Here is a 26760-nt window from a genome sequence, read left to right as displayed (position 1 = left end):
TTTAAACTCCCCTCCAGTGGAGTTTGAAGCTAAAAAGTACCTCTTCAATATAAATAAAAGAAAATTACTCACTCTAAAATCTATGAGCGTAGTCAAAGGGGTTTTGAGTTTAAACCCCCCGCCATCTTCAGTGTAAGAAAAAAAGCAAATTACGCACTCAAAATGCTATGAGCGTTGCCGAAAGGTGTTTTGAGTTTAAACCCCAATTCAGAGGGGTTTGGTGCTAAAAATATATCTTCAATATAAAAAAAAAAAGCAAATTACACACTAAAATTATTTGAGCGTAGCCAAGCCAATCGGGGGTTTTGAGTTTCTTCTACAGATGGCTTTTTTTTTTTTAAAGTTTAAAACCCCTCTAGATGGTTTTGAGTCTAAGATCCCCCTACAGAGCATTTTGAGGTGGAAAACCCCCAACAGAAGATTTTGACGATAAAACTTCTCTTTTCGATATAAAATCTAAAGCAAACTACAGTCACTTAATTCCAAGAGCGTATTCAAGAGAGGTTACACATTTTTACCAGTGGCAGGGCTCCATTAATAAACTGCAGTGAATAGTCATCTGCCGAAATTGAAAAACACTAAATGTGGCTCAACAAAGATGGCTAAGACAGATTTTAGGAGTCAGTTATAGAGATCGGATCTAAATCAAGGAAATCCTATGCCGAACTGGGAGTCGACCCCTTAGTAAGATTGTGAGAGAACGACGCATGAGGTTTGCGGGACATGTTCTCCGACAAAATGAATTACGCATAAGAAGAGTTGCAATGATATCCTAGTACAACTTGACGCCACTCATTCATGGAGGTCCTCATGGTAGGTGGGAAGAGGCTTCAGACATTACCAGTGACAGATTTTTATGGAAACTGCTTGATGGCAAATGCTCCGAACGGCGTGGGAGGGTCTAAGTCAGTAAGAATAGCACATTAGGTTTTTGAAATAAAACTTTTTAATAGCATTAAAATGGACTGTAGATACCTCAGAATATGCATTTTGTTTGCTTTCAATACCAGAAATAGTGCTTGGCGGCGGGGCTTCGCCCCGCGCTGGGGAGCTCCTGGCGCTCCCCCAGACCCCCTTGTATTAATGGCGGGAGTCCACAATTTTATGGAAACAGCTTGATGGCAAATGCGCCGAACGACGAGGGAGGGTCTAAGTCAGTAAGAAAAGCACATTAGGTTTTTGAAATAGAACTTTTTAATAGCAGGAAAATGCACTGTAGATACCTCAGAATATGCATTTTGTTGGTTTTCAATATCAGAAATAGTGCTTGGCGGCGGGGCTTCGCCCCGCGCTGGGGGAGCTCCTAGCGCTCCCCCAGACCCCTTTGCTGGTAATGTCAGGGAATCTACAATTTTTTCACTAACTCATGGAAGAACCTATTCTAGGGCACAAAAAATGTCTTCCGAAAGAATGAAGGGTCAGAATGTAATAAAGAGTATGTACACACACACACACACATAAATACATATAATTTTTTTTTCGCGGGGGATCGGGGGGGGGGGGGGATTCACCCCCCCCAACCCCCCCCCCCTCGAAAAAATATCCTGGCTACGCCCATGATCAGTTCACCATTTAATGTAGAAGCTTTATTTAGCCCCAGATGACATACCTCCAAGCAAATTATGACATGAAAGAGTAATTCTAGTGAGTTCTTCCACAGAAGTTTCATGACTGCCAGAAGCCGTATTCCCATACTTCAGAAAACTTTGCTGCGAAGCTGTCACATTATTCGGTACCTAATTCATCTGTGAACACGCTTTATTTCGTTTGTTTGAAAATTATGAAGTGTTAGAACAGGTCGATGCTCACTGACTGTAATTTGACAGCAGTCGCAAGAACAAAACAACTAGTAAGCTAGTTCTACAGTTAGAGAACATTATGCACGGATGTAAACAGTTTAATGCTTCACATTAAGTACAATTGTACATTTGTGGTGAAATGTTATGATGTAAAAAGACAATAACAAAATTTAAAAAAATTATTCGTAAAATTAGTTCAAGAAATTGCTAACTGTTGTTGTAATTCCTCAATCGGGAGTAAAAAAAATAATTATGCGGCCCGCCAGTCCCCAAATTTTTTTAATGCGGCCCTCAGTAGAAAAAGGTTGCCCACCCCTGCTTTAGCCCATAAGGAGATATCGTTAGATAGCCATTCACAGTGGTTTCCCTTTGATTTGGGGTTTGACTTCGAAATATTAAAAAACTAGACTAGAGTATAAATAGATTTATCCAATAGTTATTTATTAGTAGAGCAGATATAAACATCTACAAAGTAAAGTCATTTCAATCAGGATCAAGAATCTAGATCTCAATATTACTAGGCTAGTCTCTAGATTGTGGTGACCGAAATACTTTTTTTTTTATGTAGTTCATGGATATAATAAACTTCTCAATAATTTTTTAATTTAATTAAATAAATTGATAATTTGGATTTCATCTATATTTGTTCTCAGAGTTTCACCTTTAGTTACAAATTGGCAATGTAGTAACCCTCCACTTATATTCAAATAGAAAACTGTGAATTGTAATATTTTGATAAAATGAGAACCATATTTTGTTTTTGGTTTTGCTTTACCAGTATTTAAGAAGATACTTTTATCTTAGTTATACCAAAACATTATGGTCATTTTTTTTTTCACCATGGGTCATTTAAAATAGCTTTATTATTTAGGAAATGTATTTACTTATGTTGTACAAGAAAAGTATGGAAAAAAACAACATTCCAGTATATAAATAATATACCAATACCATTTTCATTGGTACCATGGACGCCTTTTTGTTTATGTCTTAGCTCAATACTACATAGTCACAATAATGTGTATAGTTGTTACATTCTTTATTAAACAGCTATTCCATTATTAAACAGTCAACCTATCCATAAAAACCATGCAAAGTACTGTTGTTACACTATTTCATTGCAATCATATATATTTAAATTAAATTGTCTTCAAGGAATCTAACAAGAATTAACCAAATACAATCCTTCATACACCATATCCAATCCCTGATTAGATCTAAACACTACATCAAATACTTGTTTTCACCTATACACCATACTCAATACTTGATTTCATCCATAGGCTATATCCAATACTTGATTTTTATCCATACACCATACCCAATTCTTGATTTTACCAATACACCATACCCAATACTTGATTTCACCAATACACCATACCTAATACTTGACTTCTCCAATACACCATACCTAATACTTGATTTCACCAATACACCATACCTAATACTTGATTTCACCAATACACCATATCCAGTACTTGAGTTTATCAACTCACCACATGCAATTTTTTTTTCTTCATCTACAAACTACATCTGATCATTTTTATCCATTCACCACATCTAATGCTTGATTTCATTTTTTTTTTCATCCATACTTCACATTCATTACTTAATTTTGTCCATACACCATATTCAGTTCCTGATTTCATCCAATTTTCTGTTATGTCTTCCTGTTTCCTTTGCCTGGGACTTAGTTGGTTCTTAATTCATAACCATAACAGACCGGCTATTTTTTAAATGATTTTTATTGATAGTATTTCTTTGTATGCATCATCGGAAAAAATCTGATCAGACAGTTATTTCCACAACATATCTAAAAAAAACTTACAGTTTAGAGAGTTAGATGAACTAATGTCTTGCGTCTGTCAAAAACAACAATAAAAAACTGTAAGATTTTAAAAGAACGTTAAAAAGAACAAGAAAAACATAAAAAAATAGTTTTTAAAAAAATCAGAGCTTATACAAAGTATAATTGTACTAATTAGTTTGGATCAGTCATGTAATTAAATTTGTAATACAACAATAAATCTGCGATTAATAATATTTTTACCAATTTTTTTGTTTAGCGCTATTCTTGCTTCTAGCTTTCTCACTAAGCTGTGATCCTTATCACTTATCTGGACCAGTTGGGAAAATGGGTAAGGGGGGAAAAGAATATCTGGGGGGATTTACAGTAATTGGTTTTTAAAAACATTTACATAAAAAAAAGAGTAACAACCTAAATTCAAACTCGTGGCTGATGCCTCCTCGGGCTGACGTGATAACCACTCTGCTAGTAAGGTACTTATGACTAGAGAATATTGTAGTTATATATTGTTTATTACAGTTTTAGAGCGGGACTATAAAGGGGACTAACTCAGCTTATAACACCACTTCATTCAAGTAAAATTTATTTCCCTTGTTTGAGATATCAAACAAAATAATTAATTACTAATAGTTAATTAAATAATTTTTTTTTTTAAATTGATTCTTGTGTTGTCAGGTAAAAAATATAATTGTGCGAAATTTCAGATTCATCAGAGATTGGATTTTGGAGAAATAACATGTACAAAGTATTTACCAGACAGACGGAGTGATTTGATATAAGCTTTGTAAAAAATTTCTTGTGTTTTTTTTTTTAATGTATTGCTGATTCAATGTTGTTTTGTACATTGTAATGCCATGCTATATGTATCTCCTTCCTAGCCATGTTCTCAAGAAGCTCAAGATTTCAGAGCCCAGCAATGTGCAGCCTACAACAACGCCACCTATGGAGGTTCCCTGTACACATGGCTACCATACACTGACAGGAAGAGCCCTTGTACTCTCTATTGCATACCTAAAGGTACAAGGACAGTGGTCCGCCTGGCACCTAAAGTTTTAGATGGAACAAGATGCAAGTTCAATGCTTTTGATATGTGTATTAGCGGGAAATGTTGGGTGAGTGATAGAAGTGATGTGAAAATTCTTTTACCATTGGCATCAAGTCATCATTGCAATAACTTAGCAATAAAGTTTAGTCTACATGAAACATTGAAGATTAGTTTGCCTTTTTCTAATATATTTAGACTTATTGTTAGAATTTATCTGATTAAATTTAGTGCTTAAAAATTTAAATATTGTTAAGTAAAAATATCTTACAAACTTTTTTTTTAAAGAATGAATTATTATAAGAAGCTGTAAAGCTGTTTCACAAATTTCTGAAGCTAAGCTCTTTAAATCTTATTGTGTGTCTTCACATACTAATGTTTCCTATAAGTATCATACAGTATATTGTAATTTATTTGGCCTATTTCTGTCTAAAAAAACACTCATTTATCTTCTTGGTTTAAGCTTCACTGGTTCAGCTGAAGTCTTGTACCAAGCACTCACATAGCTTATACATTGGTACATGTAGTTAGAAATCTTTTTCATTGCTCTTGCATCAACCAATTTTTGCTAAACTCTAGCTTTCCCTGTGCCCTCTCTACACATGCAGCTATCATCTGACTAGTCCCTCTAGTTGTCTAGGCTAACTGGGTAGCATTTTAATCTCTTTAGTGCACATCAAAAAATATTTTTAAAAATATTAGGATTGTAAAAAAAAATTATTTTAGGACATTTTAACTTTTTGATGCTGCTTTAAAAATGTGTATTACAAAAATTTTGTCAAACAAATTCTTTAAATTTTAAACTATTGAGGTAACACCTTGAAAACATTGATGTAAACCTGTTCTTAAAGTTACTTGTCTTCTTTGTATAGCCAGTTGGCTGTGATCACAAATTAGATTCACCGCTTACTCAAGATCTCTGTGGTGTTTGTGGTGGTAACAACTCATGTTTAAACAATGGTACAAAAGAGCGCTACCATTGGGTTGACATAGGACTGACACCTTGCTCCGCATCATGCGGTGTAGGTAAAACTCTTTTTTTTCTTCTCACTTTTACAGTGAACAATTTTTTTAAAGAATCAATTATTCATTTTCTTTTATTTAATTAGCATCAAGTTGAATCAGTGACACTAAATAAATGTACAAGTGTAATCAAGTTGATTCAGTGACACTAAATAAATGTACAAGTGTAATCAAGTTGAATCAGTGACACTAAATAAATGTACAAGTGTAATCAAGTTGATTCAGTGACACTAAATAAATGTACAAGTGTAATCAAGTTGATTCAGTGACACTAAATAAATGTACAAGTGTAATCAAGTTGATTCAGTGACACAAAATAAATGTACAAGTGTAATCAAGTTGATTCAGTGACACTAAATAAATGTACAAGTGTAATCAAGTTGATGCAGTGACACTAAATAAATGTACAAGTGTAATCAAGTTGAATCAGTGACACTAAATAAATGTACAAGTGTAATCAAGTTGATTCAGTGACACTAAATAAATGTACAAGTGTAATCAAGTTGAATCAGTGACACTAAATAAATGTACAAGTGTAATCAAGTTGATTCAGTGACACTAAATAAATGTACAAGTGTAATCAAGTTGATTCAGTGACACTAAATAAATGTACAAGTGTAATCAAGTTGATTCAGTCTAATTAAAAAAAAATGTTTACTCAGGACTCTTTCAATTTGTATTGAGAGAAACAAGAGCAGTCAGCAATACCTTAAAATGGAATCAAAGAAAGGGCTAAAGAACTGTGGAATGTTTCAAAAGTTGAATAATATATACTGACTAACATTAAAAAAATCTATCTCTAAAATTAGAAAGATGGCATCTTAAAGAAAAGAATGCTTTAAACACTAATAGTAAACTAAAAACCATGAATGATAGTCTATCCATTTCAAATGATGATATTATAATTTTTTTTTTAACTAGAAATTTTAATAACTTTTTTTTGTATTCAAGTACTTTTTTTAATTTTTTTAAATAATAATAATTATAGCAGAAATTTAAAAGAAATAAATGAATTGTTTAATATTTAACTAAAGATTAATTCGTTTTAGAAGAATTATTTAATTTTAAAAAATTGATAAGATTATCACTTCTGTTCTTTTATTTGTATTCCTGAATAGGGGTTCAACATTATCAATATAGATGTCGTGATAGACTATCTGGCAACCAGGTACCAGAGGGTCGATGTGCTAAGTCCCAGAAGCCTAGTGAAAAAGAAAAGACTTGTTTCAAAAGACAATGTCCACCTGTGTAATTTTTTTTCATTCATTTATGATCCAATTATACTTTCTATTTTTGACTCATTATTATGAATCATTCTTATAATTTGTAGCCTACAATGTTTTTGTTCACATAAATCATTTTAAAGTAAATACAATTATTTTTATTTAAACTATTTTTGGGGGATAGCTCTATAAGACATTGATAGAGATTAGCTTAATATTCCATAATCTTTCTTCTTGCATTAGGTCAATTATTTTTTTAGCCAAACTTTTCTTCTTCAAATAATTAGATATAGGCCTGTTTTTAAATAAAATTTTCTTTATATTTCTTGTACCTTTAAATCCTAATGTATTAAAATAATCAAGAGAAAGATTTTAGTGTTGTTTTTTTCATGACCAAAAGTTTTTTTAAAAATGCTAAAATAAAACCTTGGCACTAAAAGTTTTTTAAAATATTTAAATAAAACCTTGGTACTAAAAGTTTTTAAAAAAATGCTAAAATAAAACATTGTCACTAAAAGTTTTTTAAAATATTTAAATAAAACCTTGGTACTAAAAGTTTTTAAAAAAATGCTAAAATAAAACATTGTCACTAAAAGTTTTTTAAAAAATGCTAAAATAAAACCTTGGCACTAAAACTTTTAAGAAATGTCATTTCTATTTTTATTGTTTTCACGTTACAGGTCACATGCACCTTATTTAAAGTAAAATACTGAATATTTCTAGTAACTTTTGTGTCATTAAAATATATTTAGAGGCTAAATCCTAAAATTCACCTCTAATTATTAATATTTAACCAGGTGGAAGATTTTTCCCTGGCAAGCCTGTAGTGTAAACTGTGGTGGAGGCTCAGCTACACGAGCTGTTAGGTGTATGGATACATTGCCTGATGGACGACAACACTGGCTACATGACAGTTTTTGTCCACAACCAAAGCCATCTACAGTACGACCTTGTAATCCTCGGATGTGCCCTCGTTGGTATGCTGGAGAATGGTCGCCAGTAAGTCCTATGTTTTTCACTCTCCAGCTTATTTTATTGACTAGGTTTTTAGCTTTTTTGGCTTAATAGTTATATGAAAACATCATCTTGTGAAAAGAGTTCTTTTCGATGATAGATTGGAAAAAAATATTTAAATGATTTTATTTTTTAAACATACTCATAGTACTAAATTTTTTAGCTTAAATCAAAGATTTTTTTTTTCAAAAAGGTAAAAAAAAATGTGTATGACTAAGACAATTTTGAAAAAATTAACCCATAACAAAAAATTTTAAACTTTTAAAAATTAGTAAGAAATTTATTTCAAAGAATAAAAAAAATGTGTTGGATTAATATAATTTAAAAAAAAATTAAGCCAAAAAGAAAATTTTACACATTTTTAAAACTTAGTAAGTATATACTTCAATAATATATATTTTTAGTGCATTTCATTATCCCTAGTCATTAGTAAAATTGTAGTGAAGGCCTATTGTATTTTTAGTGCAGTGTCACCTGTGGCTGGGGTGAACAGGTGAGAGAAGTGCTCTGTCGTCATGAAGGTGACATGTTTTGTGACTTGAATGCCCAGCCAGTGACCAGAAGAAATTGTACAACCATTTTCTCCTGCACAGATCCTGATGGTAATTAAGACTAATGCATTCTCTGAAAACTGTTAATGATATGGTTTACGATTGTTCACTCTTTCTATTCTACCTGGCATATTCAAAATGAGATTCATAACTACATTTTTCATCGAATGGTCTTCTTGCAGTGATTCTGACTTATAGAAAAACTTTCCTCTCTTCATTGAAAGATTTCTTTTGTTTGGTTACAAAAAGGATTTAAAGAACAATCTCCGCCTTTTTTTTTTGTCCTTGATCTTTTTAAAGAGGAAAAAAACTTTTACTCTAAAAATATTTTGTTCCATTTGTTTACATTAAAAAATTATCATTTCTTGAGAGCTCAATCTCATGGAGACATTTATTTAGTTAAGGGTTCTGATTATTAACACATTTGTTAAAAGTCTAATTCAGTGGCTAATAGTGTATTTTGTTTTATTATAACTTAACAAACTGAAAGTTAAAAAAAAATTGAAAAGAAGGAACCACTATATTGTCTTGCATCAAGGTTTCAAATTATTTCTGTGGCAAATATTCCTTCCTATAAGCTTGCTTTGCACCAAATTTCCTTCTCTAGATGATGAATAAATTGTTGAGTGCAAATGTTCCATTGTTTTGGTTCACATGTTTTGTCACAACTACCATCACTAACACTTCCAACTCATATTTGGCTAACCATTCATTTGAGCATACCGCACCTCTCATCAACATGGAATTATTTAACTGATTTTCAAATCAGTATAATCAGATCAAATCAACTATATATCTTCATACATGACCCAGTGTCATACTTCAGCTGATTTTATCCTGAAAACTTCTATTTTTGTCAGATCCACGCCTTGTTGCTGAACATGATGACTATGGTAAGCCCTAGATTTCTTCTCAGCTAAACCCATGTCTCTATTACATTTGGATCTTAAATCATTGTCCTTACTGTGTGATGTGACAACACTGTGTTATTATCTAGCAGGTCAACAAGAACTCTCCTTTGGCATATCTCATGTTAAAGCTGATATCGTTGTTGATGCTACTGAAACTAAACACCTAGACTTGCCAAAGTTAGTAATATTTCTAGAAGAATATTTTGTTAGACTGATTTTAATATGTTAATATACATTAATAGTATTTTTTTTCAAGTTGAACAGTTCTAAGACAATTATTTGTAGTTCTTACAAGAGTGGAACTGAAATATCAATGTAGGCCACATCCAACTCAAATTCAACAGTTATATAATGTAATCATTTTCAGAAAAACAATTTTTAAAAATTTTTAATTCATAAAAGTTTATTAAAGAACACTAAACACTTAATATGGTACTAAGATAGCTGGATTTTGTTTCCAATGTAACAGTTCTGTTTGCCTTACCAGATACATAGTCTCTGACTGGAGCCCTTGTTCAGCCACCTGCGGCATATCAGTACGTACCAGGTATGTGAGATGTCAGGTACAACTACAGTACTTAAAGCAAATGGTAGATTTACCTGATGCAGAATGTACAGGTTTGTTGAACATAAATGTTTTCTTTTGACATTATTAATTTACTGCTCATTTTACTGGCATCCTTAACAGAGAAACTATTTTTTTTTCTCCATTTTTGACCAGATTTGATAGCTCATAATTAAATGAATACTTTTTTTTTTCAGAACCAAAACCAAACTTAAGTGAGCCTTGCAATCTTGAACCATGTTTTAAAGATTTTAAATGGATTCCACAAGGCCTGACACCCTGTAGTAGAAGCTGTTTAGGAGGAACTCAGGCTAGTTTTTTTTTACCCTTAAGTTTTTTGGTTTTTTTTTAAATCATTCTTACTTTAAAGTTTAATTTTATTTCAAATCATTCTCACTTTTAAGTTTAGGTTTATTTCAAATCATTATTACCTAAAAGCAGATACAAATTGTTTATTTGATCATACAATCAAATAAAAATAATATCATTACTTTTATAATGACAACCTTTACCACTTTTAGGAGACACATCTAGTATGTGTTCACAAGATTTCAAATTTAACTCAACCTGATGAAAATTGTATACATGCTGAAAAATTTCCAATTGAAAGAAAAGTTTGCAATGAAATTCCATGTCCTCAAAGGTAACCAAATTAGGGAATGTGTATATATCATCAAACTTGTTTATATCATCATAAAGCAAGTGTATATGTAGTGGGGAGGATATGTTTAGTGAGGAGGCCAAACTTGACAGTGCTTAGGTCTGCAAAAAGCCAGTTTACCTTTGACCCAGAATAGTTGTCAAATTAGACCATTTAAAAGGCAGAATAAATGTGGTTTCTCTTTTCTGCTGGCATCCATTGCTTAAATTTGGGGTCTATGCCTGATCCTCAGCACCACATTTTGTGAGTTGTTTGAAACATTCTTTGTGTTCATGCCTATTTGTGGTTTGTTTGTTATGAAATTAAAAGATAGACAAGCCTTCAGTCTTTGTCATTTATTCTTCTGTGCGAAGCCCACCACACACACATATATATATATATATATAGATAGATAGATATATGTATATATAGATAGATAGATAGATAGATATATGTATATATATATAGATAGATAGATAGATAGATCTATATAGATAGATATAGATATATAGGTCATCATCCAACATGTGTTAATGTCATTATCACACATGTTTATAACATCATCAAATATGTGTCTATATCATCATCAAATATGTGTATATATCATCATGAAACAAATCATTATCAAACATGTGTATATACAAATCTGATAGGTGGCGTATTGGTGGCTTTGGTGAATGTTCTAGATCTTGTGGAGGTGGTCTGATGAACAGAGAAGTGAAATGTATTCAGCAGATTGATGTGTCACTGGACAGAGTACTTAATTTACCTGATCTAATGTGTGAACAGCCCGCTCCTCCAACATCCAGAGACTGTAATACACAGCCATGTCCAGCTAACTGGGCATTTGGACACTGGTCACAAGTACAGTCACTGATAGTCTTTTCATAAGTTGTTTTAACTAAACATAAACCTGAAAGAAAAGAATTGTTTTTAATTGAAAATAGTTGCTCACAATCCTTTAGTGTATTTTTTTATTATTTAATTATTTTTTTTATTTTAGCAAATTATTTTTACAAAATATTTATATCCCTTAAACACAGATATTAGTAAATAAAATATATGTTATTGTTTACAGTAATAAAGCAGAAAAAAAAAAGAAAACTTTTTTATTAATTATGTGATAACAAGTATGATATTGAACTATCATTAGTGCTCCGTGTCCTGTGGTGTTGGAATAGAGCTACGTCCAGTGGTCTGTCAGAGGATAACTCAAGATGGTGATCCACTAGATGTGGATGAGTATCACTGTCCCCCCACAGAGAGACCTGAGGCTGAAAGAATTTGTAATATGTCTGCCTGCCCAGAATTGAAGATAAAAGAGCTGCAAATGAAGTTTTTTCAGATGAACCCAATGGACAAGGTCATTTTTACTTAGAACTAATAGGTCTCTTTATGAATTAAAGATCTCCAGATCAGGATAACTGTAACACAGTAAATGTAAATCAAGTTACCAGTGAATAAAGGCTTATAGTGCATGTTATTTGTATCTGAATTTTTCCTATTAAGAATTTAAGGAGAAAAATTAGACAAATAACAAGAAAGTATAAAAAAATACTTTAATAAAGACTAAGCTTATATTAAGCGTAGTTGTATCATTTAGTTTGCATCAGTCATGTAATTAAATTTGTAATAGATCTAGACTAAAATAACAAATCTGTGTGATTAAAAATATTTTTACCAATTTTTTTTGGGTTTGGTGCAATTTTATGCTTTTAGCTATCTCACTATGTTATGACCCTATCACTTGTCTGGAGCAGTTTGGAAAGGGGTGGTAGGAGAAAGAAGGGGGTATCTGTGTGAATGTTACTGTTATTGCTTTTTAAGTGCATTTATTTTTAAAAAGTCGAACAACATGAATTGTAACTCTCAAGCCAACATATTTACCATTGTGCCAGCAAAGGGCTTATAAAAATTGAGGTTTTATAGTTATTTCTTGTTAGTTTCAAACATTAAAGCAGTGACCTATTTCTCACTTTAAAGTATAAAGGGGACTAATTCAACCTATACCACCACATCAGTTAAGTACAATTTCTTTCCCTTTTTAGATACCAAATTAATTAATGAACTTTTTTTTTCTCCATTTTTCATTGATTCTTGTAAAAAAAAAATACTAGTAAAAAATAAAAGCATGGTCTGACATTAAGTGTGGGAGAAATACTGTGTACAAACTTTTTACCAAACAGACTGAGTTGAGTTGATATACGCTTTGTAAAAATTTAATAAAAACATCTTTAATGGCATCAAACACAACCAGCTAAATATAAAAAATACTTTTTTAAAAGAAAGCTTATATAAGGGAAAGAATCTCATAATTACTGGTATATCTCTCAATATTGCAAGGTTTATCTTCCTTTTCTACATATTAAATAAACATTATTAATTACCACTTATTAATTAAATGATTGGTTAATGGTTATTTTTTTTATTGATTCCTGTGTTGTCATTGACAATGAATAATTGGGAGGATGGGAAGTGGTAGAAATAATGTGTCCAAGATTTGCACTAGGCAGACAGAGTGAGCTGGTACAGCTTAGATAGCACTGAGGAATATTTGATGGCCGAGTAGAAATAATGTGTCCAAGATTTGTACTAGACAGACAGAGTGAGCTGGTACAGCTTAGATAGCACTGAGGAATATTTGATGGCCGAGTAGAAATAATGTGTCCAAGATTTGTACTAGACAGACAGAGTGAGCTGGTACAGCTTAGATAGCACTGAGGAATATTTGATGGCCGAGTAGAAATAATGTGTCCAAGATTTGTACTAGACAGACAGAGTGAGCTGGTACAACTTAGATAGCACTGAGGAATATTTGATGGCCGAGTAGAAATAATGTGTCCAAGATTTGTACTAGACAGACAGAAGGAGCTGATACAGCTTAGATAGCACTGAGGAATATTTGAGGGCCGAGTAGAAATAATGTGTCCAAGATTGGTACTAGACAGACAGAGTGAGCTGGTACAGCTTAGATAGCACTGAGGAATATTTGATGGCCGAGTAGAAATGCACTGGTCTGCCTAACTTTCGGTTTTGATCTGAAATCCTGGTGGAGGCTGGGATTGTATATTTTGAATTTTAAAATTCGGCTAACTCTAGTGAATTTAGTAAACATAAAGTCTTAGCATGCTTTGCTTGTCACACAATAGAGTTATCTACCATTTGTCACTACTCTAGTCAATGTCAATGTTTTTCAGACCTTTAGTTCTCCAGAATTTTTTTATCTTAAGCTTTTGTTGGTAAACACAGGTTCGTTTATTTGTTGGAGGTGAAGCTAGTATATTACCTGGTACTTCAGTATTGATATTATGTCCAGTCAATGGAAAAGATAAAAAGAAAATTGAGTGGTTGAAAAATGGGAAACCTGTCAGGCCAAATGCTCAAATTGCAATCTCAAAAAGGCAAGTGTTATATGCATTGTTATGCATTGTTAGCAAAATCATTAAAATGTTAAAAATGTTGTAAGTATAATTTGGACTTAGTCATTCTAGTATTTTTAAAGTTAAAAATGCCATGTATGTAAGCTTAAACTCATTGTTATTCTTGTATTTTTACATTTATCTGCCTTGTATATAAGCTTAAACCCATTAAATAATCAAGAATGTAATTTTTTATTGGCATCACTGTTCAATTTCAGGGGGAACTTAAGAATAAAAAAAGTTTGGCCTCGGACAGATGACGGAAAGTACACTTGCGTGATAGGCAATAAAAAATCTTCAATAAAGATGACTATAATTGAGTTCATGCATGCTATGCAGGTCTGCTTTTATTTCATATATAGAACTTACACAGTTCATTGTGGCTATTTCTCACAACATTTGTATTTTATTCAGTAATAAAAAAATAATATAAAAAATGAATAAAATTTATTTTGCTTCTAGCCAGTTTAATTGATTTTAGGCTTTTAAAGCAACATTTTCAAAAAATATTTTGCTGAAACTATTTTTCATTGCTGTAATATTTTTTTATATTTATAATTTTTAATATTTTTATATTATATAAATACTCTAATTCTTTAAAATAGATTTTTTTTAAATGTTCGTTACCATATAGGAAACATTTCTACGAGAACAATATTTGCGAGGCTATATGAACAATGACAGTGCATCCCATGTTGACCCTTATGATAAAAAGGTCAGACCTCTTCAGGTACTGGTCAGTGAATGGTCTCCATGCTCTACCACCTGTGGTCATGGAGTCAAAAAAAGAAAAATTTCCTGTGAGTTGATAGCAGAAGATTACTTTGAAGTTTTTCCATTAAAAGTTTGCAAAAAATATGGAATACAAATACCAACAGTAATGGAAAAGTGTAATTTCAAACCATGTACTAAATGGGCAGCCGATGAGTGGTCACAGGTAAGTTAAAACCTTTCATTTTAGACTACATACATCAGGTAGTTAACAATCTCCAATATTCTTTGTCCAACGCAGTCCTATCAATGCAATTTGTTTTAAGATTCTTTTTGATTCTTTAATTTTTGGTTTCCTGGAATGAATTAGAAGAATATTGCCATTCCACTAATTAGAAGAACATTGCCTTTCCACTAATTTGAAGATCATTGCCTTTACTACTGAATTAGAAGGACATTGCCTTTACCACTAAATTAGAAGGACATTGCCTTTAGCACTGAATTAGAAAGACATTGCCTTTAGCACTGAATTAGAAAGACATTGCCTTTAGCACTGAATTAGAAAGACATTGCCTTTACCACTAAATTAGAAGGACATTGCCTTTAGCACTGAATTAGAAAGACATTGCCTTTAGCACTGAATTAGAAAGACATTGCCTTTACCACTAAATTAGAAGGACATTGCCTTTAGCACTGAATTAGAAAGACATTGCCTTTAGCACTGAATTAGAAGGACATTGCCTTTAGCACTGAATTAGAAAGACATTGCCGTTACCACTGAATTATAAGGTCTTTGCCTTTACCACTGAATTAGAAGAACATTGCCTTTACCACTGAATTAGAAGAACATTGCATTTCAACCTAAATTTATTTTTACTAAATTTACTATCATTAGTGCTCTGTGTTCTGTGGTGTTGGTGTAGAGCTACATCCAGTGGTCCGTCAAGATTTTTTTTTCATGGTCCAGATGTTTCTAATCATTCTTAAGTTTGTCATTACCTAACAATTAAATTTAATTTTTCATATCCAAATTTGTAACACTTTTTTATAATTATATTAGCTATTAGAGTTATTTCACAAATTATACTTTTGAATGCACAGGTACGTTCAGGTAATATCATTTTGTTCTAATCATTAATAAGTTGGGGAAAAAAGTTTTGATCAAATAAATTAACTTATTGGACAAAATAAAGAAACTTGAAATAGGGTCAAATCTGGAGCTGAAGTTTTCTTGTTCTCTCAATGAGCGGCTTCATATCTGTGTTGGTTCTGTTGGTGATGTGAGTGTGGCAGTGGGGCTGGAGTGGGCTATGTGACTGCTTGACCTCTTTGTGGCAATGCAGAACTGCTTAACACTATTGACCTCAAATATTCTTTTTGGCAATGGAATATTGATAATTCACCTTGTTCTAGCTGGATTTGCCAAGTTGGCAGTCCCTGGATCATGTCCTGTTGTGGTTATTATTTCACCATATCTGATTCACAATTTTCTCTCAAAAAATGTATTCTAGTACTGCCATTATATATGTAATATGTATACATCATGCTTCTTCTAGCCAGCTGTTTGCTTCTTATCTGAAGGTTATTTTGCAGTCACTTCCAAAGCAAAGAAGCATGCTGTTTTTGCTCAGCACTGCAACAACAATTAATTACTAATTAGTACTAATTTTGAAGCTTTTATTTTTAATTGAAGGATATTGTTAGATCAAATTTTAACATTTGTGTTTTATTGTGGTATTGCAAGCACAAGCAACATTTAATTATTGTGTTCACATTGTTTAGAAGCTTTATGATTTTATGTTTGTTATCTTTCAGTGCTTGAATGATAAATGTCTGAAAAAAGATTACTCTTACAAAGTCAGAACAGTCAAGTGTTTCAATGAAATGAATTCTTCCATTGTACATGACAAGTATTGCCACAAGGCAAGTAAACCTCCCACTCAGAAGGAATGTAAGAACCCAGCCTGTCAACCTGTTTGGTACACATCAGAGTGGACTGAGGTAAATGAAAGGATACGGTACATTTTCTTTTCAGCACTGACCATGGAGTAGTTGAAGTACATTTTCACTCTTTTGAAGGCAGCAGTTAATTATGAAGTTTTGTCTTACTGTCAGAAGTCAATAAGACAGGTGAAGAGGAATGGGCACACTCTTCCTAATCTGCTAAGGGAAACTAACTCTCATACAACATTACATCACATATCAACAACATAGCTGTAAGAAGCCAATAAGACAAGTGAAGAGGAATTTAACTTTGTCTATAATGAAAATTGGGTTATTTACATTTGTGTGTTGAGTCTTTACTTAGATGGCTAAAAATGACTCAGGAAATTCTATTTGATGCTTAGATGCTACTAGAATTATGCAGAAGGAAGAAAATACTTGATAAGAGATTTAGGATTGCTTGGTTTTTCTCATAGCTTCAAATATACATAACTCTACTTGTTGAGTTTATTTACTCAAATTATTTGCTTTTCATTCCTTTGTTTTATTCCTTTGTGTTACACTTAAAAGAGGTTCAAGATCCAGTCATTGCAGTGTGGAATCCACATAATTTTAGGGTAATGTCATGTAACAATTGCCAATTAACATAGTGACTTGCTTCTGTTTACTCTCAGTGTCAGATGCCCAGAACAAATGGTGTTATATAATATGGATTTGAAATTCTAGCCCACTCTAAAATACTTATTCATGACCTTCATCCAAGCACTTCACCAGTCTGGATGTAACTATTTACATTTAGTATCCAATTTATTTCAACCACATCAATTAACTTGTTTGATTTAAAAATCATCTTTAACAGAGTATTTACTCATTGTTTTTACATAATACTAATTATAAAGTCTGTTAATTGTGCAAAGATTCAGAACAGAACAGGAATTATTTTTCATGGTAATTGTAACTATTTGATTGTTGAAAAACATGAAACCTGATTTGATTTTATGCCCATAAGCATAGTTAATGTGTAACTATTACCCCCCCCCCCCATTAACCCTGAAATGTTAAAAAGAGAACTTATCTCTAATGTACTCATTATTTATTATTCCTTTAAGTGTTTGGCCAACTGTGGAGAATCTGGCTATCAGACCAGAATGCTGATGTGTGTCTGGGCAGGAGGGGAGCTGCCAGCTGGAAGGAACTGTGAAGGGTTAGCTCGACCTGTCCTCCTGCGCCCATGTTTTAATCACTGCACACATGGTATGTGGACTTCACAATTAAAGCCAAAACCTCTAGGTAAAACAAAATATTTCTTTTGAAACTGTCTGTGGCACGGAGTGTGATGGATGTGACTGCCTAGACATCAAGAGTTCTTTTTGTTGGTATAGTTTGATTTTCCTAAGGATCAATTAAATTAAATTAAAAACTGTTTTTTTTCCCTGAAACCAGAAACAATTAACTTCTTTTAATTTCTAAGCATGAATAAATTGTAAATGTGGTTCTTAACTGCATGCTTAAAACAGTTTTGATTTGTGAATTTGTTCATCTATTCTAGTGACTCAAAAAAAAAATAGTTGTAGTTATGTTTTGTTATAAGCTAAGCATTGAAGAATTTATTAAAAATTGTGCTTGATTAATTGATATTACTAATTGACAAATACTTTAAAAAAAAAAAATTTCTTTGAAGTTAAAATTAATATACAGATTCTTTACAAGTGGATTGTAATTTCTTTAAATGCATAACAAAATTATAAAATTTAATGTTATCGATTGACTGAATTATTTTTTAAAAGTCCAATGTCATTTTAAAAAGTGAAATTCTAAAATTATTTTTAAATAAAATATTTGTACAAGTTCATATAACAGTTTTCAAAATTTTCTTCATAGTGAAAACTTAACATTTAATTTAAAATCTGTTGTCACCTCGGCTTGTTTTAGGTTTTGCTTTGCAAGTCCATGTTCATATAAACTAAAGAGTTTTTCTACAAATTTTACTTAATGATAAACATATCAACTTTATGTTTGCTAAGGGCCTATCTTTTTAACATTTAACACTATTCTTTATTGTTATACATATCAGTCAATAGTTTTTAATACAGTATTCCAGAAAAATGTCAAAAATTAAAATAGTGTTTTCAATTAGTATTTTACAAAACATTTTCTTTTTCTCTAAATGAGCTTAAGCATATTGAATTTCAGAATGTGTGGATGAGAGCAACTACTGTAAAATTGTGCCTGTCATGAAACTGTGCAGGTTTAAAAACTTTCAAACCAAATGCTGTCACAGTTGCAGCAGCAAGGCCCAGGACCCACCATCTTGACAGTAAGATCTATAGGCTTTATCAAGTTATTTTTATGAAACCAAAGTCCATTTGTTTGGAATGAAAAGAGCTTTCCTTTTAATCATCTTCACAAGCCCTAATCAAATGGCAAACACCTGAAACAAAACAAAAACAGATGCTTTAGAACAGGTGGTAACAATACAAAATAAGTATATAATAACAAGGGACTACATTTGTTTCTGGCTCTCCACCCCCCCTTCCTTGAAGTATATTGTTATCCTCCTCTGCTTATACTCTAGAAACCTCCATCTAGTATTTTTATATGTTTTCATTGTGGTGATAAGACATTAAGACTTCACTACATATGTATAATATTTAATAAGCTATGACTATTTCTACAATTGTTTTTTTTTTTATTTTATTTAAGGTATGACTATTTGTACCATTGTTTTTTTATTTTATTTAATGTATTACTGCTGATATTATTGATATTGAAATGCTCATGTTACACTTTTTTTTTTTTGTTTGGCTGTTTATTTTTTATATCAAAAATGTCTGGATTATTTTTTTTTAACTTAATAAGTTTCACCTAACACAATGACTGTTGTGTTTATCCTAATCTGAATCTGAAATATTCTAAAATAAAATAGGTTCTTTTCAATCCAGAAAAACTAAAATTAAAAAGCATCAAGGTAAAAAAATGGTCTAAAAGGTTCATTTAAAAAAATTATTGTTCAGAAAGAAACTGAAGTCATTGAATGTTAATCCATTATATTCATTTTTGTTTTCTTTTTTTTTTAATCCATTATAGTTTTTTTTCCTATTGGTTTAAATTGAATTTTATTGAAATTGCTTGGTGAAAAGACTTTTATGACAATGATTGAAGACTTCCTAACCATATTCTCCTAGATATTTATCATAAACTGTGTAAAGTATTTCATGTGTCCAAAGTTCACATAATTTTTCCTAGAAAAATGTAGCAGTAGCATACTTTGTTAAATTCAATTGACGCAGATAAATTTGTCACATGCACTGTATTAAATAATTTTTTATTTTTTTTTATTGTTTTGTAATGGTTTAAAAAATTGTGTGATTTGGTTTCCATAAAATTAATAGCATATTTATAGAGTAAAACCTAATCAAAATATAATATTTTAAAAATATTGGTAGCCTAATTAATTATCCATGTTGTACATACAAATTATCTTTTGTAGAGTTTGATGTTCAATTACATCATCTCAGTCTTGATGGTTTAGTAAGCTGTACATGTAATATAGTGAACATTTATAGTGGCTAATACAGACTATATATAAACATATAATTATTTGATTTAGTCTTGCTTACTTTTGTTTTAAAATGGATTTGAAATAAGTTTAGGGTGTTTCCATTTATTGCTTTTTGTGTGTGTATTGAAATATATGAAACTTTATTTTTTTTTTATTGAATTAAATTCTAGAAATATTTGCAAATTAAAAATGTTGAAGATATAACATTTATGGAGAACCACAACTACTCATTTTATGTATATATCTGTAACAATTAAAGCTATGTAACTCTATTGCCTTTAGTTACAAGCCAAAAGACATATACAAAATATCAATTAACTTACAAAATGAATCATTGAAAACTCTTGGTGCTATTCAATTTTTTTTGTGTTAAAACAAAACAAAATGTTTGTGTAATATTCAATGACCTGAACTGGAAGCTCAGAACAAGGTGCAATAGAAAATTATTTGGATAGGTCTTTTTCTAATAATTAGATGACCTAACATAGGAGAAGCCATTACCATTAATGCTTTGAATTCAGTGCTAGTACATTCCACTTGTATTTCTTGTGAGTTGTCCAAAGTATGCATTGTTCCCAACATTGTACTACAACATCCCATATATCCTACTGACTGCAACATACTTGAGTAACTTCTTTTTCTGAGAGTCTTGGTTTCTGTTGGCAGAGTACAAGAACTAATAAAAACACTAAATTAGAGTAACTATTGATTGCTTGACCCAGTTTTTCTAATTATTTATGCAAATGACAGTAGAGTTTCTAGTATTTATTAATGTGAATAAAATATATTTATGTTTGTATGATATAAACCTGGGCATGTTATAGTTGCAATTACAACAGAGGGATACTATTAGCCACCAATTCTAACTTGAATTGAATAAATGGGTAATAATACTCATTTTGTTGTTCTATCAACTTATAGCGTAGGTCATAGTTTTTTTAGTCTAAGGGCTTATCATTTGTTCAAAATAGATTTATATCTATAATGTACTTAAATAAAACATTTTTCAAGGGCCAGTGGGTATAATATAAAAGTATGGCAATAAACATGATTATGTGAGTTTTCAGTCCAAACATGTGTGGTTTGTGTCTGTCACAAAAGTATATGATAATTCAGTTAAGTTATGACTGGTCTGAGTCTCTCACAAATGAATGTAATGTTTCTGTTCAGTTATGACAGATCTATGTCACAGTGAATGGAATATTTATGTTAAGGTATGCCAGGTCTATGTCACAGTGAATGTGATATTTCTGTTAAGTTATAACTTGTCTGTGTCACAGTGAATGTAATACTTCTGATAAGTTATGACTGCTCTATGTCACAAAAGAATATGAGATTTCTGTTAAGGTATGACAGGTGTATATGATATTCCTCTAAAGTTATGAACTGCTGTATATCACAAGTGAATTTGATATTTCAGTTAAGGTATGGCTTGTCTACGTCTGTCACTTTTGTAAATATTTTGGTAAAGATATGATTGGTGTAATCTTTACAAAATTCATTAGTCAGTTAACATGACATATAAAGTACTTATTACACTCACATGTATTGACAATATTCATGATTTATTGCTTATGGATGGGAATGAAATGTCATCTTGCATTATTTCAGGGTTAAAATACAAAAATATTTTATATCAATAGACTTATACTTAATTATTGCTGAAATATTTTTGATTTGAGACTTTTTTTGGTTTAAATCTGATATAGAAAAGGCAAACTATAACATTAGTTGCTTATTATTTTATTTTACAAAATATTCAATGGAAAAATTGAAGTGGATTTTCTTCACTGCACCTAACTCCTTATTCCTACTGAAAGTGAAATCACATAAGCCATTAGATCTAGTTCCTGAATGGATATTCAGGGTCTAATTAACATCCTGAATATTTTTTTTTAATGAGTTGTAGATTGAATTGTCATAACAGTCAGGTTTAATGTCTATCATAACGCATAATATTCAAAATGTTTATAAATAGTATCAAGTATTTGTGACAAAGGTGTGTCACATGATGTACAAGACTTGTGCCCAGTGGTATTAAAGAGCTGACCATTTGTTTCTTGTTCTCAATTCACATGATGTTTAGTAGTTTCAGACAAACTGCTAACTGCTTGTGTACTGTCTTTTGCATTACAATAAAATTACTTTAAACATGTATGTTATGTCTTGTTTGTTGTTTGCTCTTGGTTATTCCATATTCATGTTATTTATCTATGTTTTTTTTTCTTTAATATCGGATGGGAAAATACCAAGCATATGGTGAGACAGCTGCTGAGTTCAGAAAACATCAATAATAATAAGAGTTCCAAAAGGAATTCTGTTTGGTTCGGAGTTATTTTAGTAACCTGTTCACATAATTAATACTTTTGTTTATCTTCTTTTAACACGTTTTAATTAGGACAAGGTCACATCTTGTATTCTACAATAATTTTCAAAAAAAAACAAAACAATTATGGTATTTGGACTAGATCTAAGTACGTGTAGTTAGCAAGTCCCATTCAACCGTATGATAACATACTTAAGATACATCCATTTTGAAAAGATTTGAAAGTAATTTCCAATATGTAGTGTAAAAGTTAGTCCCGTGAAATTCTCAGGGGGTGGGGAGATTTAAGGGAGGGCAGCGAGACCACTGCCCAGGGACTCACAATAATTTTTTTTTTTAAATATCCGAATTTCGAGAGGTTCCCGGGCCCTTTAATTCGGCACTGCGCATTCTCATGATTCTGTGTACATATCCAAGTCAGCCTAGGCATCTATTGCTAATAGTAGAGCGGATGTTGTGGCACCGCAGTCCTTGCAAGACTTCCATGCTGGTAATTTTTTCTTGTCACCTTAAACATTGGAGTTGAAAGGCATTGAGTTTCTGTTCCTGCCACATAACAACATAACGCATTTAAAAAGTATTGTAAGTTATAATTAACAAATTTATGAATGCTTCTTGCTCTGCAGAAAAATCTGAACTTGGTTTCCATCTAGTAGTTGCTTCCATTCCATACTATCATCAGTCCACTCCTGGAATCTTTATTAGTTCTAACATGGGAACTTTTTGCCTCCATGATTGCAACGTGGAACATGTGTTTCTATTTCCTAAATATGAAAGTGAACGAACGAGATATTAAACGTAGTGACAGCTATTTAAAGATTAAAGCTGTATTTAGCCTAGCCATTACTACTTGGAACGAAAGATACTTAGACAGTAACACACTAAATCAATGATGTGAACCAATGTTCACGACGTTACACAAACATAAACAGTCATCAACACTTTTACCATACACAGAACTCACCCACAATTAAGACAATGACTTCCAATTATTCACAGTAATGGAGTAGGACAAACATTCATTTCTTTAACAAAAGTCCTTCAAAAACTTTGGTCTCCAGTGAAGTTGACGTAAACATTCAGACAGAACAATGTCGCTGTTGGAAGTCTTCTAAAACTTGTCTCATATGAAGTTAATGTCAAACATTCAGACAAAACAATGGTGCTGTTGGAAGTCTTCTAAAACTTGTCTCCTATGAAGTTAATGTTAAACATTCAGAAAGAACAATGGCGATGTTGGAAGTCTTCTAAAACTTGTCTCCTATGAATGAAGTTAATGTCAAACATTCAGACAGAACAAAAGCGCCATTTGATTTAAAACCATTTTTATAGACCAATCGTTTTTTTTTCCTTTTATAATCGCATGTTATGTCCTCTTAGATGTTTTATTTCCTATTTTAACTTTGCATTTGTGTCTACTACAAATGTATAAAGCCCTCCTCCAGTTATATCAGTAATTAGGCGAAACCCCAGAAAATGTTCATGTATTTCTACATGAGGTGTCTAAGAAACAGAAGCAATATTCATAGAGATTATTTCGGTATGAGACATATCTGGTGTAGAATCTAATGTTTTGTGTGAAAATATTTGTGTGCTTAAACAATTTCAAGGATTTCATTTTTATTTCACTCAAATTTTTGCTATCGTCTGTATTAATTGATAAAAATAATCTTTTTATTTAGGAGTTAACTAAACTATTCATTGATACTCTAAAAGGGAGTCGTTGTTGATAATAATTCGTTCTATAACACATTTTTGAGGTTTCTTTTCAAATCATCTGACAGACGCGGATTCAGAGGTGCCTACAAATTTATTCAACACACCACCAGGACAAAATGAAGCCACTCAGCGCTGATTATTTTTCTTGAATTAATACAAAATAAATAATCCTAAGTACAAGTCACTTATACAATGATTAGAAATAAAACACAGTAAGCCAGTGTTTCAAAAAAAATTACCGGGTGAAACACCTACATGACAAAATTTTCGTTGAAGCCCTCCTTAGAAGCTGGGTATCTATAGCAGCGATTTGGGCTCCTACAGTGTGAGGTCCGTGAGTTTTTGTTTTAAGAAAGTAATGAAAAAAAAAAAGAAACTTATTCATAATAATAACACAATTTTTAGGTTTTATTTTTAATTTAGCCTATATAGATTTAACACTATTTTTAGAATCCAAATTTACATAGCGAAATATTACGAAACGAGTCCGTTGCTATTTTTCGAAAATAGTGTTGCCTATATAATTTTACAGTTTTGTAAAACGTTCTTTATGGAGATAAAATTGAAGATGCGGCACGTTTCGGGGTAAGAGATAGAAGAGATCAAAGCCTGTCAATGTTAACATGTGCAGGAGGCAGGAAGCCTGGAGTATTTTGAGACCTTCGTTGAAAACAAACTAGTAAGAACGATAAGAGATACATGGAGTACAATAGTGGGAGTTGATAGGCAATTGGTAGAAGAAAAATACTATACCGGCAAAATCAGGAACTGCGTAATGTTTGATGGGAAGACCGTACAATTACCAGTTGCTAGAATTAACAATTATACACCATATTTTACTGGAATGGTGGATGCATGTGTAATAAACCATGCTCATATTGATTTGATTATTGGAAATATTCCAGGTATAAAGAATTGTAATGAAAAGGATATGGGAATGAGTATTACTCGATTCAAATATAAGGACTTGAATGCAGGAAATCTGGAAAAATTATTCCAGTAACCAGATAAGGAAAAAAAGGAAGAAGGATTAGAAGAAAACTCAGAAACATTAGAACTTAATGATGTATTTAACAAGGAAAGATTTAGTGGGGAACAAAAAAAATGACACAGAACTGCGTCATTTGGCCCAGAAAAAAGGTAGTGGAGGAAGATGTTTATATAGAAAGAGGAATTTTGGTAAGAGAAGTTGACTCACGAGGAAGAAAAGTTATTCAGATTGTTGTACCAGCTGAATTTAGAAATGCTATAATGAAGAATGGGCATGATGAAGCATATGCAGGCCATATGGGGATTCACAAAACAAGACTGTTATGAACATAAAGATAAGAGAGTCCAAAAACCATGTCTGTATAGTATGGCTTTAATACACTCAATGACTACACAACACACATTTCGTGAACACATTCTCACGGACGAGTTACAAGCACATGTAAACATAAGAACGACAACCTATACAGAATATAATTTTCATAACATTCACCCCCGGTTCAAATAATGCTAACTAGTGTTATAAACAATGAATGAATTAAGTAAGTGCAGAATAATAATAGAGATTCAAGTAAACAAACAATGTAGAATAGCATGACATAATGTAACATGTTGATATAACATGGTAAATCAAATAGCTTATTAAAATATATCATGATAGATCAAATATCACATTAAAGTCAAGTCAACAAAACCAAATGAAAGTAATAAAATAAGCAAATGTCCTTTTGGAGACAAAACTGAATGTCAAAGTAAAAGCTCCAGTAAGCTGATGAGCTTTTACACTTTGTAGTTGGGACTAGTTCTCCTTACTCTAAGATTGTATGTATGTGTAGTTTCATATGCTTGAGTTTCGGACGGTCTGGCTATGTCTTCGGTGGTGCTGGTGGTTTCTTCAGGCATGATAGAATCAGTCGGTTGATTCCTGGGAGGTGCGCTTTGATCGGCGCAGCCAATATCAAGCTCTGTTCTACTCTGATTCTCATTTTCTATAACTTTTTGTTCCTCCCTAGGGGCTAACATTCGTAATGAGACAGTTTCCTCTCGACCTTTTGGTGTTCGGATTACAGCGTACTGAGGGTCGCATGTTACCAGATCAACTTCCTCTGTTATGGGATCATATTTAGATGATCTAACGTTCTTCTTCAGCAGGACAGGACCAGGACTGGTCAACCATGTTGGCAAGGATGTCCCGGAACCACTTCTTCGGTTGAACCCAAGAATTCGTTCATGTGGTGTCCTGTTAGTGGCAGAGCATAGTAATGACCGGATGGACTGCAGAGCATCATTTAGTACTAGTTTTCATTTAGCTATGTCCAATTCCTTAGAATGTAGAGCCAAGGTGATGGCTTTCCATAAAGTCCCGTTAAGTTTCTCTATTTGTCCGTTTCCTCTCGGACTGTAATCGGTCGTTCTACTGGTTGCAATTCCTCTCTCGTGGAGGAAATGCTGCACCTCTGTAGACATAAACGAAGTTCCCCTGTCAGTGTGGACGTACGCTGGAAATCCAAATAGGG

The 26760-nt window shown here is 32.1% G+C and overlaps 1 protein-coding gene and 1 long non-coding RNA gene across 8 annotated transcripts in view; one reads left to right on the top strand and one right to left on the bottom strand.

The window, feature by feature from the left end:
• LOC106079881 (ADAMTS-like protein 3) overlaps nt 1-22365 on the top strand; it is a 91116-nt gene extending 68751 nt beyond the window's left edge. For 3 of the 7 annotated variants that reach the window (XM_013241113.2, XM_013241112.2, XM_056038531.1), the window contains exons 4-21: nt 4482-4715; nt 5518-5671; nt 6787-6916; nt 7689-7890; nt 8369-8507; nt 9317-9349; nt 9454-9544; nt 9855-9985; nt 10130-10242; nt 10454-10575; nt 11226-11436; nt 11726-11935; nt 13822-13973; nt 14210-14330; nt 14626-14928; nt 16518-16703; nt 17756-17936; nt 18840-22365. In XM_013241113.2, coding sequence (XP_013096567.2) covers nt 4482-4715; nt 5518-5671; nt 6787-6916; nt 7689-7890; nt 8369-8507; nt 9317-9349; nt 9454-9544; nt 9855-9985; nt 10130-10242; nt 10454-10575; nt 11226-11436; nt 11726-11935; nt 13822-13973; nt 14210-14330; nt 14626-14928; nt 16518-16703; nt 17756-17936; nt 18840-18961 — 2835 coding nt within the window. In that variant the 3' untranslated portion in view covers nt 18962-22365. Of the gene's footprint in view, nt 1-4481; nt 4716-5517; nt 5672-6786; nt 6917-7688; nt 7891-8368; nt 8508-9316; nt 9350-9453; nt 9545-9854; nt 9986-10129; nt 10243-10453; nt 10576-11225; nt 11437-11725; nt 11936-13821; nt 13974-14209; nt 14331-14625; nt 14929-16517; nt 16704-17755; nt 17937-18839 lie in introns of those variants that run through there. The other 4 variants (XM_056038545.1, XM_056038562.1, XM_056038553.1 and 1 more) reach the window with 4 other exon arrangements.
• LOC129927763 (uncharacterized) lies at nt 20348-25193 on the bottom strand. Its single transcript, XR_008779396.1, has 3 exons — nt 24493-25193; nt 23499-23795; nt 20348-20864 (listed from the first exon to the last, which is right to left on the bottom strand). It is a non-coding gene; the product is annotated as an uncharacterized LOC129927763 (long non-coding RNA).
• Nucleotides 25194-26760: the final 1567 nt, after the last annotated feature.

This window comes from Biomphalaria glabrata, chromosome 1 (genome assembly GCF_947242115.1).
Source record: "Biomphalaria glabrata chromosome 1, xgBioGlab47.1, whole genome shotgun sequence".
NCBI classification, from domain to species: Eukaryota; Metazoa; Mollusca; class Gastropoda; family Planorbidae; genus Biomphalaria; species Biomphalaria glabrata.
This window is presented reverse-complemented; position numbering and strand designations above follow the sequence as displayed.